The 12,357-nt window shown below is 46.3% G+C and overlaps 1 protein-coding gene across 2 annotated transcripts in view; it reads right to left on the bottom strand.

Annotated features, from left to right (window-relative positions):
- The window catches only part of ABTB3 (ankyrin repeat and BTB domain containing 3), a 315,697-nt gene that overhangs the window by 44,733 nt on the left and 258,607 nt on the right, over positions 1–12,357 (bottom strand). For both annotated transcript variants that reach the window (XM_049627508.1, XM_049627509.1), the window contains 3 exons: positions 6,227–6,392; positions 3,754–3,843; positions 1,705–1,806 (listed from right to left, as the gene is read on the bottom strand). In XM_049627508.1, the coding sequence (XP_049483465.1) occupies positions 1,705–1,806; positions 3,754–3,843; positions 6,227–6,392 (358 nt within the window). The remainder of the gene's footprint in view (positions 1–1,704; positions 1,807–3,753; positions 3,844–6,226; positions 6,393–12,357) is intronic.

The following is a 12,357-nucleotide window of genomic DNA, read 5'->3' as shown; positions in this document are numbered from 1 at the left end:
TGCTGGCTCTCAGGGCCCACCCCCGACCAACTGAATGAGAGTGTTTGCATTTCAGCAAGATCTCCAGGTGATTTATAAGTACATTGAAGTTTCCAGAAGTGCTGACTGAGCAGCTCATGGCATCAGAGTGCTGGAAGACTCCCTTTTCGGGTCGGTTACCCAAAGCCTCGGAGAGAGCATTAGAGGGATCTCTTAGAACCACAGAATCTTGAATTCTGAAGGACTCTGGAGACCACCTGGGCCAATGAGGGCAAGGATGCCTTCTAGAACACTCTGGATGGCTCTGAGTATAGTTTAGCCAATGCTAAATTTCCTGGCCAGCAATTAATAAAGAGGCAGAGTGAGAATCCAGGAGTTTACTCCGTTCTGTGCATTCCTGAAGGGCTTCTTCAAGATGGAGATTCTGTCTGTGCCGGATCTCACTCTCAGTGAATGTGCTCTCAGGACCACCAATGGAAAATGGGGAGGGGGGGCAATCTACCTTCTTTGTTACATATCCAGGGCTCCCTCAGGGCACAGCCAGGAGAGGGCTGACTCCTGGCATTCCGGGACCTGTGTACCTGCAGTGAAGAGGTGGCCTGACTTCTTTTTGGGTTTGTTTGGCTGCCTGCTGCTCCTATTCCTGATTTAAAGGCTTGGGGATGCCACTGCACTTCAAGGGTGGCATTTGTGTCCACTAGGCCACCTCCCGATCCCTTCTTTCTTATATTCCTCTACCAAGAGTGAAGTGGGCAGAAGTTCCAGCTCTCAGAATAACACGTCATATTCTCAACCTCCTGAAACATGACTTTGGGTCTGTCCTAAGGAGTCCCATGACTGAGGAAACAACAAAAGATTCCTGTGGATTTCCAACATTGCCTCATGGTCCCTGGAACACTTATTTCCTGCTCTGTAAACTTCTAAGACGCTTGGAGCACATAAGAGCAAGTATTCCTGATGTACTCACAGCTCAGCACCATGAGGCCAGGTGTGATAATGGACCTGGATGCTGAGTTCTTTTTTCCTGATGAAGTGAAGAGCAAGTTTAAGATCTAGAATATATTCGATGGCTATTTGTTGAATACCAACTGTACAAGAGCCAGAAAAAGTATAACCAATACATACTTAAATGCCCAACGGCCCTCGGATGAGGACATCTCTCTGTACTTGGGGAGCCTTGGGTAGCTGTTTCAGAAGACACATCCAAAGGCCTTACTCTAGACCTCTTGGATCAGATTCTCGATAAGTAGAATCCATGCAAGTGTCATTTAGAATCATTCCCTTGGCAACTTGGGGATGCTTCTTTCCACTAGTTAGAAACCACTAGATTCTACACAAACACCAGGGTCACACCTCAGGGGAGGTTCTAAGGTGTCACACCATCCAAGTCTTACGATTCACGTTGCGACAAGCAAAATGAACAAATCCACAAAATTGCAGCTCAGGCCCCACCCCCGAGCAACCAGGAACAACTTCATAAGTTTGCCACTCTTCTGTGTGAGGCTGCATGTGGGTATGTGATCGTTTCATATTGGTTAAGGCCAGGCCATATAGATCATTACATATGATATTTTCACTTATATGATATGAATGTGCTATATTTAGTTGCAATTAACCAATATGAATCTCTTAGGGAATATGCATGCTGGGAGAGGTAACAGATTTGCATGATGGAAGAGGGTAAAATTAAAGGTCAGATGTGGATAGGGAAATACATTAATATACCTGAACTACAGGAATATGTCCATGCAACACAGCAAAAGTCAGAGCCGTCCAATGGCGGGTCTCAGGGTGGACGGATGGATATTTATGAGGAGTACTGACAACCTATAAACAAATTGAAGTTATTTTCAAAATGTGACCTTCACAATATTTTGACTAGCAAATCTGACCTATCTGTGGCTGGGCATGTGGGCTAGAGATGTACAGAAGGACATTCTGGAAGTGCTTTGGGAAATGTCGGTAATAGTGGGGTAGTGACTTTATGTTCTCTGTGCCTCATAAGGTCTCCTTTGCTTCTTGTCTGAAAGGAACTAAACCGATGATTTCTGACTTCCTCTGAGGTGTCTTGGAGAAGCTGTAATGGCGGCTACCACAAGCCAACTCCCCAGCCTGTCCCCTCTTTCTGCTTAAGGGTGGTGGTTCTGAGAGCCATAGGGTGTCAGACAGCATGAGATGCCATATCATTACATTCGCACCTTTAGGGGAAATTCTCAGCAGCAGCCAACCCCAGGCAAGGCAAGGTCTGCTTTGAGTTTTCAAGCCAGGGAAGACCACTACCCATCTGATGGAGTCACATTCCCATCTGGTCACAGCTCACCCTACCCTGTTCTCATTTCACTGTTTTTCTGGCTTCTCAGTTGACAAGGACCCTCATGCTACTGGAAACCTGGGCACAAAACCTTCCCTGGACATACCACGAGTGAGCAATCTGATACTGGTCCTTCAATATGGGGGGCATCAAAACACTCTAGGCCAAAAGAGAGGCAAGGGAAGGGAAGCTGAAGGTTGGGGCCCTTCAGGACTGGCACCCACACATGGCTTTTCTCCCAAACACCCCTGGGACCAAACAGCTGTGATGTCTGACTCATTCAGAGCAGCTGAATTCACTCGTCACCTGTCAGGGTAGGCCTTGAGCTGGCTAGGAGTCATGGAATGGGCTAGAGAGGATCAGAGAAGCCCACCAGGACCCAAAGATGAGGAGCCCTTGCAGGGGTCTGCATGGTGTTGGGGGATTCATAACAGGCAAGAAAATCCCCAGTACCTGAAACTTATAATATCCAAAATGGTCTGGATGCAAAACTAGGTCTATTGCCTGTTTTCCTCAGATGAATATAAAACTCACTAATTAAAAAAAGCACAGTACTAAGACTACAAGAACATCTAATTTTGAACTAAAAAAGTTTTATAGGGTTGCTGAGTTAGGACTGTAGCATGCCAACCTTCCTAGCCTCTGGGGCTGCCAGTTGCTGGCTGCCAGAAAGACAGGATAGGACGTGGTCAAAAAGCGTGATTTCACCTATCACAAGCCTCGTGGTGTGTGTGCGCGAACCAGTATTGACTAAGCCCCAAACTTATGCTAGGTCCTCTTTGTATTTATTTCTTCCAGCAACTCTCTGAGATGGGTGTGATTATTCTCCCCCTGTTGTGGATGGGGATGCTGAGGCTCAAAAAGGTTAAGCCACCTGCCCCAGCACAAAAGCAAGTTACTAAGACTCAGCAGTTTCGGAATTTGAGCTTAAGTGTCAAACTCTAAAGCCTGCGGGGGTGCGCTTCCCACGATAAATACACCACACTGCCTCACGGAAGCTTTGCCATTAGCTTTAGGACCTGTGGCTTCAACTCAGCCAATAGGCGAACCAATCAGGATTTGGTTGGGAGGGGGTAGGATCTGAGGGAGCTACACCTTAGGTCAGGGTATGCGGAGCAGCTCTGTCTTATGTCCTGATGGCTCAGGAGAGAGCTCCCTGCCCTGATCCCAGAAGGAATGGATCAGTAATAAGAATCAGACTCAGTTCAGCTGAGATAAGGGAAGGCTGGTGCTTCTTGTAGCTTCATTGGTTGTTTTTAAATGAAACATGCACGTGGGCAGCTCCCTGGGATTTGGTTGGGCTGGGGCCTCCAGATGGAGGAAATCTACCGGCTGATTTGACCTATTTGCTGGACTGACCGCCCCCAGTGGTGGCTCTCAGGAGAAAAAGCCCCCCCTCTCTTTGCTCATTTTCCCTGGGGGACTGCCAGGCCCAGGGGCCCTGTAGCCCTCTGCACCCTCACCTCGACGTTCAGGTCAGCTCCGGCATCCAGCAGCATCTGAACCATTGCCTCGTCCCCACGGACGCAGGCATACATCAGGGGGGTCATGCCCTGTGGTGGGTTAAAAACCAGAGAATGGAGAAGGTTTACAAGGTAGCTGTGTCACTGGACGATAGCAAATGGAAAATCTTACTTGTGTGTAGGTGGCTATGTTTGTACTCAAAATCCAGCATTAAAAAAATAAATGTGCTGCCCTTATGACTCATAAAGTCACAATCCTCCCTATTTTGAAAACCAAAATGAAGGCAAAAAAAAAAAGGTGGGGGGTTGCCGTTTTTGCAATTATCTTTGCTTAAGTTGGAGTATTTTCATTTGTCTGTCCTAAGGTGCAAGAGATCTAAGGGGGTTTGCTAAAACACGTGGCTGATTTCAACTTACAGGTCTTGGGAACTTTCTGGATTCTGTGGTATCAGTCCTAAGTTATCTAACTCATAAACACTGTTTCCTTGACATTTTTCTCTTTCACAATGTAAGTATCATCTTTGCTCTACACAGCTGCTGGCCAGTGTCAAGGGAAATTGGATGCCTCTGAGCATGCCCCCATCACTGATGTCTGGTTTATCATTTACAAGCAAAAGGCAAGTGAATGAGAAATGGTTTTTAGGAATTCCATATTTGCCAGTGACTCCTGCTTATTTTGAAGTTCCACAACCATTAGAAGGAAGGGATGGATTTTTCAATAAACAGTGTTGAGAAGGTGGCTACTTGGGAAAACGTGCAAGTTAGAGCTTATCTCATACCATCTAACTGGATCTGTTTCTAGGTGTAAAAGTAATGGAAGAAATCATGAAGAAAAAGCATTACGGTGTTGAGGACCTAAAACCGAAAACATAAACAAAATTGAAAGGTAGGCAATAAATTGAGACATATTTGTCATAGTATAAGAATGGGTTATATGCCTAATATGTAAAGAGCTCTTCTAAATAAAGAAGACAATAAAAGCTCCAGTGAAAAACTGGCAAAAGGTAAGGAAAATATTAATAGGGAGGGGCACCTGGGTGGCTCAGTCGGTTAGGCATCTGACTTTGGTTCAGGTCATGATCTCACGGTTCATGGGTTTGAGCCCCGTGTCAGGCTCTGTGCTGACAGCTCAGAGCCTGGAGCCTGCTTCGGATTCTGTGCGTGTGTGTGTGTGTGTGTGTGTGTGTGTGTGTGTCTCTGCCTCTCCCCTACTCACACTCTGCCTCTCTAAAATGAATAAACAGTTAAAAAAATTTTTTTAAAGATTGATGGGGAAACACATATGTTGTTGGAGGGTGTGTACAAGGAAACAAAGTCTCTGCGAAAGTCATTTCAGAAAGGTTGATGTCTATGAGCCACTACGTCCACTTTTAAGAACTTCCCTAACGATGAACACAGTGTAACGTACGGGATTGCAGTCACTATGTTGCACACCTGAAACTACTGTGTCAACTATACTTCGATTAAAAAAAAATTTCCCTAATGAAAAAAAATTCCCTAACGAAATAATCAGGGATTTTGAACAAAGACTTGTGTAAATATGTTTAACTCAGCATTATTGATATAAGTAGTGAGAAGCAACCTAAATATCCAACTGAGGTATGGTTAACTGAACAAATAATAGGACCATTTTATGTAGCCATTAAAAGTGATTTAAAAAATAGTATTTAATGATATTGCAAAATACCTATAATATAAATTGTCGAAAAAGGCAAGATATTATAAATCTCTGTTTTAAAAAAATATAAATGTGTGTGTGTGTGTGTGTGTGTGTTAGGGATCCTTGTTGCTCAAGAAAATTCTTAGCTGCTATTCCTTCCCTGGAACTCACTGCATGAGCTGCCCATATGAGAAACAGCTCCATCTGTCCCTTGTGACTTTCCATCTGGGGCTCACATTGAAAACTGCTGTTTGTTTCTCTGTCCGTGACACCTTCATTCACATGGTGTCTCCCTGACTGGTAGACGCACGAGCTTCTCCCTGTACCTCAGTTTCAGGGACTTGGGGGATAGCTGTCTATATCTCTGAGGTGCCTCCCAGGGTTCCCCAGAATGACTTTTGTGTATCTCAAACATACCCTGAAAGTTTTGTAAAAATACTCCTGGAGTTGTTCTGTGATGCAGTAACAGACAGGCAGGCAGAGAACTAATTTTAACCACGCTGAAAAAAGGACTTGAGGGACACATACTAAATATAAATGGTGGCTATCTGGGTGATGGCATTATTTCCTTTCTGGAATAGGCCTATTTTTCTCAATTTTCCATTTCAGCTGCAATGATCATGTGCAATTTCTATAAAGATGAACAAGGATATTTTTATATTTTAAAAACCGAAACTAACTAAATAAATAAAAATCACCCTAAGTCACCAGCAGGGGGAGTGTGTGTCCAGTGCCTGCTGTTGGCAAAGTCGTGGGGCAGCGTACCTGGCGGAGGTTGGAGGGGTTGCCTGTTCAGAGACTCGGGCCCTGTACCTGTTCGCTCATGGTGTTGATCCCATCCGGCCCTAGGAGAGACACCGCCTGCTTCACCAGGTCCGTCCGCCCACAGTTCAGCATCCGGAAACCCAGGTCCTGTTTAAACTTGGCTTCGATGGCCACAGCGTCCAGTTTCCGAGAAGCACAAAAGCAGTCGTCGGCCCTAAGGAAGGGAGAGACGATCAGTGGGGTGCAGTGGCTTCCCCAGGAACTGGTCCTTGAGGACCAGTGAGAGTTAGAAAGCACCAAGGATCCTTTGCCTTTGTTTTTCATGTCAACTGCCTGTTCCTAGGCTCCAATTAAAATCTGGATGTCTCGATCCTTTGTCCTTTATAACTGCTGCTGATCTGTCTTCCTCTTTGCTTCCACAGCATACTGAGCTAAGCATGGTGATAGCTAATATTTACTGAATGTTTACTGTGGGCTAGGCCCTCTGCTAAACTCTTCACATGAATCAGTTTGTTCAATCCCCACACAACCTCAAAAGGCAAGTACTATCACTACCCCTCTTTAAACCCTGGGGAAACAGACATAGATAAAGGAGTTGCCCAGGGCCACAAAGCCAACAAGCTGCAGTAAACACTGTCCCAGAACCTCCTTTCATCCCCTCCCCTTGCTAATTCAGAGAGTAGAAACTGAGGAAAGGAGCCAGGTGTTCAGAATTCCTGGTTCTGCTTCTCCCTAAGCCAGTTTGTGGCACAAGGAAAGGTTACGTTTGTGAGGGAACTACCTTCTTTTTTATCGTTGGAGGAAATGAGAGGGGCTATTGTTCCAGAAAGTTTACGGCACCGAGGCTCCCGTTCATCAGTAAGGCTAGGAGCTGGGGGAGAGCATTTGAGGGCCGAACCACAAAGGGAGCCTCAGGAAGTGGGGGGGGGGGGGGGGGGGGGGGGGGGGGGGGGGGATAGGTATGTGCTTGACTCTTCATTGAGTTTCTGATATATCATTCATCTCTTCTGGCAGCGGAACCTTGGGCAGAAGTCTACCCTGAAATATAAACCCAGCTGTAGGAGATACAAGGGCTTGGACAGGAGACCATAATAAGAATTTGCTTCTGGCCACCAGGGGGAGCTGATACAGTGAAGATAGAAACCAGAGTAAAAGACTGGAAGCTTGGTGTTGATGTGGGGTCTAATCTGCATGCCCACCTGAGCAGCTGGGTGTCAGGCTAGGTCCCCAACAGCCTATTTGTACAAGCACAGTTGCCCAGGACCCTGGACTCTGGGGTTAAGACCTTTTCATGGCAGGCAGGGGAGCCAAGACCACCCAACACTGTTGGAGGACTTTCTGGGCACGCCTGAGGTCTCCCCAGGTGGTGGGAGAGGACTGCAAGACCCTGGGCCTCAGCATCCAAGATGCAATCCCCTAGGGCACAGAATGGAGCTATGCCATAAGGCATGGTACATGGGGCTTTGGACTTGGGACTCTTACAGCGAGGGTGGCTAGATTTAGCAAATCGAAGTGTGCCGTAGCAAATGCGGTGTGGAACAAATCTACACTAAAACACTGCTTATTTGAAATTGAAAGTAAATGTGTTTTGTTTTGTTTTTTTTTGACTTGGGAAAGGGCAGAGCCATCTGTCATGATTTGAAAAGAGTCTGAGGACTTAAAAACTGAGAACAAACTGAGGGTTGATGGGGGTGGGAGGGAGGGGAGGGTAGGCGATGGGTATTGAAGAGGGCATCTTTTGGGATGAGCACTGGGTGTTGTATGGAAACCAATTTGATAATAAATTTCATATATTAAAAAAAAAAAAATGAAAAGAGTCTGAGGAGAGACCATGGATCCCAGCATCTCCAGAGTTAGAGGAGAAACCCCAAGTGGGGTGGCAGGCTTCATCGGAGTTCCCTAAAAAAGTGGTTAAGAAAGAAGCTTCAGGCCAAATGGACAAGACAGAGCAAAGCGGGTGAGGGCAAGGTGCTGGGGCATACAGCAGAGGCTTCTGGAGGGGGAAAGGTGGGTGTTTGCATGTGTTGTGTTGACATGTCTGGAGCCTTGAATGGGTCAGGTGCATGTGCAGATCTTGGGGAGGTATCAGATTTGACTAATTGTAAGGAAAACTTTTCTTCGAAAAGACCATTATCTAGTTCAGGAAGAGGTTGGTTTGTGAACTCAAGAGCCTCCTTCTTAAGAGCAAAGATGCTATGAATTGTCATTGTCAGTGAATTTGCAATCTCCTCTCTCCTGTCTGCGTCGAAGTCCCTTCTGCTATCCTCCATGCTTGACTGATTCTCTCAAACAAGCATTTTGTTTTTTCTCTGGAGTCAAGCTGAATTCCATGTGACTGGCTAAATGTAACTGAGCACCTACTGTGCGGGGGTACCATGGCAGGGGGCTAGGAGGTGGAAGACACAGACCCCGCCCCGTGTTCCCCGAGCGCCCAGACTCGTAAACCAATAATTCCAAGAACATCAGGACAAGTGTTTACCAGCTACAGAGGTCCTTGATTTTAATTAGAAAGAGACAAATGGCAAGAAAATTACTGTAGCAAAGATGATGAGAATTGTTATTATAGGAAGCTAATGTTTACTGAATTCTTGCTTTTGAAATCTAAGTTCTTTCCATGTATTAAGTCATACAATCCTCACGACAAGCCCATGACATAGGGGCCCCATTCCAGAGGTGAGAAACCTGCCCAAGGTTCATCACGACAAGCCCATGACATAGGGGCCCCATTCTAGAGGTGAGGAACCTGCCCAAGGTTGACCAGCGATCTGACACCCCAGTATGACCCTGCTCGGTGGGACCTGGCACTTTTCCATTGTGCTGGTGTGCCCACATATAGAGGTGCCTTCTGTTTTTTTTTTTCAAGTGTTTATTTTTGAGAGAGAGAGAGACAGACAGAGCAAGAACACAAGTGAGGGAGGGGCAGAGAGGGAGGGAGACACAGAATCCCAAGCAGGCTCCAGGCTCCGAGCTGTCAGCGCAGAGCCCAGCGTGGGGCTCAAACCCATGAACTGCAAGATCATGACGACCTGAGCTGAAGTCAGACATTTTATCCAACTGAGCCCCCCCCAGGTGCCCCTATACAACTGCCTTCTTGAGCGCATCTCCTGGATGTCTCCCAGGGTCCTCACATCTAGTATGTCCAAAATGCAACTTGTTCTTAACACGTCCACCCCCTGCCCTCCCAACCTGTCCCCCAGTCATCCTGTCTCCATGAATGGCACCATTGTCCACCCAGGTGCTCAGGCCAGAACCTTCTCCCACGCTCAGGTCCATTCCATCAGCCGTTGATTTTGCCACCCAAATCCCAAATCCGCCCACTGCCCTCCAGCTCCACTGCCCACATACTGGTTCCAAACCCCAGCCTCTTTTGTCTAGTAGTGCAGTGGCCTCCTCACTGGTCTGTCACTTCTATTCTTTTTGCCATCCAAACCAGTCTCTTACACAAGGCAAGAGTGAGCTTAAACTGTAAATAAAACTGTGTTGTGCCTCTGCTTAAATAAGACCTTCCAATGCCTTCCCATGTACTGAGAATAGAATCCAGTTCCCCCAGGATGGCCCACAGGACTCTGCAGGGGTGGGGTCTGTCCTGCTCTCCCACCCTTCCTTTGGCAGGGGCCACTCTCCACTGGCCAATCTCTCTCCTGACTTGAGGACTTTATTCTTGCCCTTCCCCCTCCTGGCCCCTTCTCACCCCTCAAATAGGAGCTTGAATGTCACGTCCAAAGGAGGCCTTCTATAACAATTTCATCCTTCCTTTTGTTAGCACCTTTTACAATCTGTGACTACTCTCTATTCATTCTATCTATCTATCATCTATCTATCTATCTATCTATCTATCTATCATCTATATATCTTCTTATTTCTTTTCTCTATGAGGCTGTCAGCCTCCTGGGGGCAGGACCACATCTATCTTATGCCTGTGTTATGTGCTTAAAGCATGTGGTATTAACTGATAGGTAAGCCATGCACAGCCTGCCCTTTATTCGTGAGAGCAGGCCCCAGGAAACACCTGTTTTTCAAGAATTCCTCAGTCATACAAAGTAAGTAATGATTCTGGTTACTGATTTTTACTGGCTAAAGCAGGTAAGAAACATCTTCTATAAAGGTTTCTGTTCAACTGGTTTGTTAGAGAATTAAACTCTGCCAAATTTAAATTCCTGCAGCATTCCTGTAAACACGACTCAGAGCTCGATTTACTGTCTCTGGAAAGCCTCGGAAGGATCTACCACCAAAGACCAATAGGTCCCCCTGTGCCTGCCTAAGTGTGGGACTTATTTATGCAGAAATCTACTAAGCCGGTCACCCTGGGGCTTCACCAGAAGGTGATCAGCTTTGTGGTTTCCCTTCCAGTGGCTTTCAACGATGCCATGAAAAAATCTGATCAATTTAAATAAGAGGTCAGCTACCGAGGTAGTCAATTTCTCTGATTTCTCAAGGGCCCTGGCCCCAACAGATTGGCTCAGTATTTTCCACCACTTCAAGAATGTGACTTCAGAAAGATGTTTTCCAGGAAGCCTGCAGGCCTGAGCACACACACACGGCAAGTAATCGGGTTTTCTCCCCTAGGAAGGAGTCGGCATTGAGGCGGGATGTTGGTGCATTCTGCTGGTCTCTTGATCCACTCCCAGTGACGAATGGGAGATGGTGAGGCCTCAGACACATTTTACTCACGTATGAATTTTTAAAGCTAGCACACATAGTAGTTGTGAGCATGAACTCTGATTCTCAGTTCTATTTAGCAGCTGTGTGATCTTGGGGCAAGTCACTTAACCTCTCTGTTTTTGTCTTCTCATCGGTAAAATGAGTTTAGTAATAATACCTTCCTCACAGGATTTTGGGTGTGGATGAAATGAGATAAACCATGTATAGTGCTTAGAAGGAAACAGAGTTTAGCACACGACTCTCGTTAAATGTTACAGATCTCCTATTACGATCATTATTGTAAATCACCAAGCAAGGTGCATACTGGAGAGACCACACTGAATTTGGAAGAAGCAAATACAGAGACTCGGAGACTGAAGAACACTGTAATAACAGTGTTTCTTAAGGTCTCAAACAGACACCACATCTAACCATTTTCACCAGAATAAAGGCAGTCCTTCTCCCAGTGGGGAAACCCTGGCCCCCAGAGAGACTGCCATGCCCCAGCATGGTTTTGCCAGCAAGCTGTAAGGGAAGGAAGGGGGAACGGGGGTCATGCCTGATCAAAGTCCAGTTTCTGGAATAATTCAACAAGCAGGAAATGGCAGAACAGAGCCACTCAAGGTGCTGTGGGCCTGCCCGGCCAGGCTCCCAGCCCCTCTTTTCTTTCCCACGCCCTGGACCAATCCTGATCCCATGGGTGCTAGAAAGTGCCGGCGGTTCCCAGGCTCCCTGAGCACTGACTCTGGGCTAACTCTGGGAAGCCTGTCCCCAAGGGTGTGGGCTCCGAAGTGTGACTGCCTGGGCTTGTCACCTGGCTCTACCTTCACTAACTGCTTATGCTGTGCACCTAACCCTGCACAGGTAACTTAAACTCATTCCATTTTCTCACCTGTAAAATGGGGACACTAACATTTATACACATTTTACTGATTTAATAAATATTTATTAGTTCTTACCGTGTACCAGGCATATTATAAGCTTTTTTCTTTTTTTTTTTTTTACAAATATGAACATGTTCAATGTTCACAATAACCCTGTGAAGAAGGCATTATTGTTATTTACCTATTTTATAGACAAGGAAAAATGGGGCAGAGAGAGGTTAATTAACTTGCTTATTGTCACATAGCTAATAGGGGTCAGGATTTAAAGCCAGGCAGTCTGGCTCCAGAGTCTGTCCCAATAACCACTCTGTACAGCCCAGGTTTTAGCAATGTGCTGGCAATCACAGGGCATCCATGCATGATTCTGGGATCTGAACCTCAAAGGCCCAAACAGTCCCCACAACCATGACCTTCCCTTGTCAGTAATAAAGAAGCCACCCTTTATTGCATAGCTCACTGTGTGCTAGGCAGCATACTAAGTGCTCAATTCCTCCCACTTCAACTGACCTCTCCTTGAAGGTCTTATCATTATTCCCTTTCTACTGACAAGGAAACTGAGGCACAGGGCTGAGTGCTCGACCCCAAAGCCTGTCTGCCACGGGGCAGACGGAACCCAGCGCTCAAGACCAGAGTTCATATCCCTTTGTGCTTCAT

This window comes from Panthera uncia, chromosome B4 (genome assembly GCF_023721935.1).
Source record: "Panthera uncia isolate 11264 chromosome B4, Puncia_PCG_1.0, whole genome shotgun sequence".
Taxonomy (NCBI): Eukaryota; Metazoa; Chordata; class Mammalia; order Carnivora; family Felidae; genus Panthera; species Panthera uncia.
This window is presented reverse-complemented; position numbering and strand designations above follow the sequence as displayed.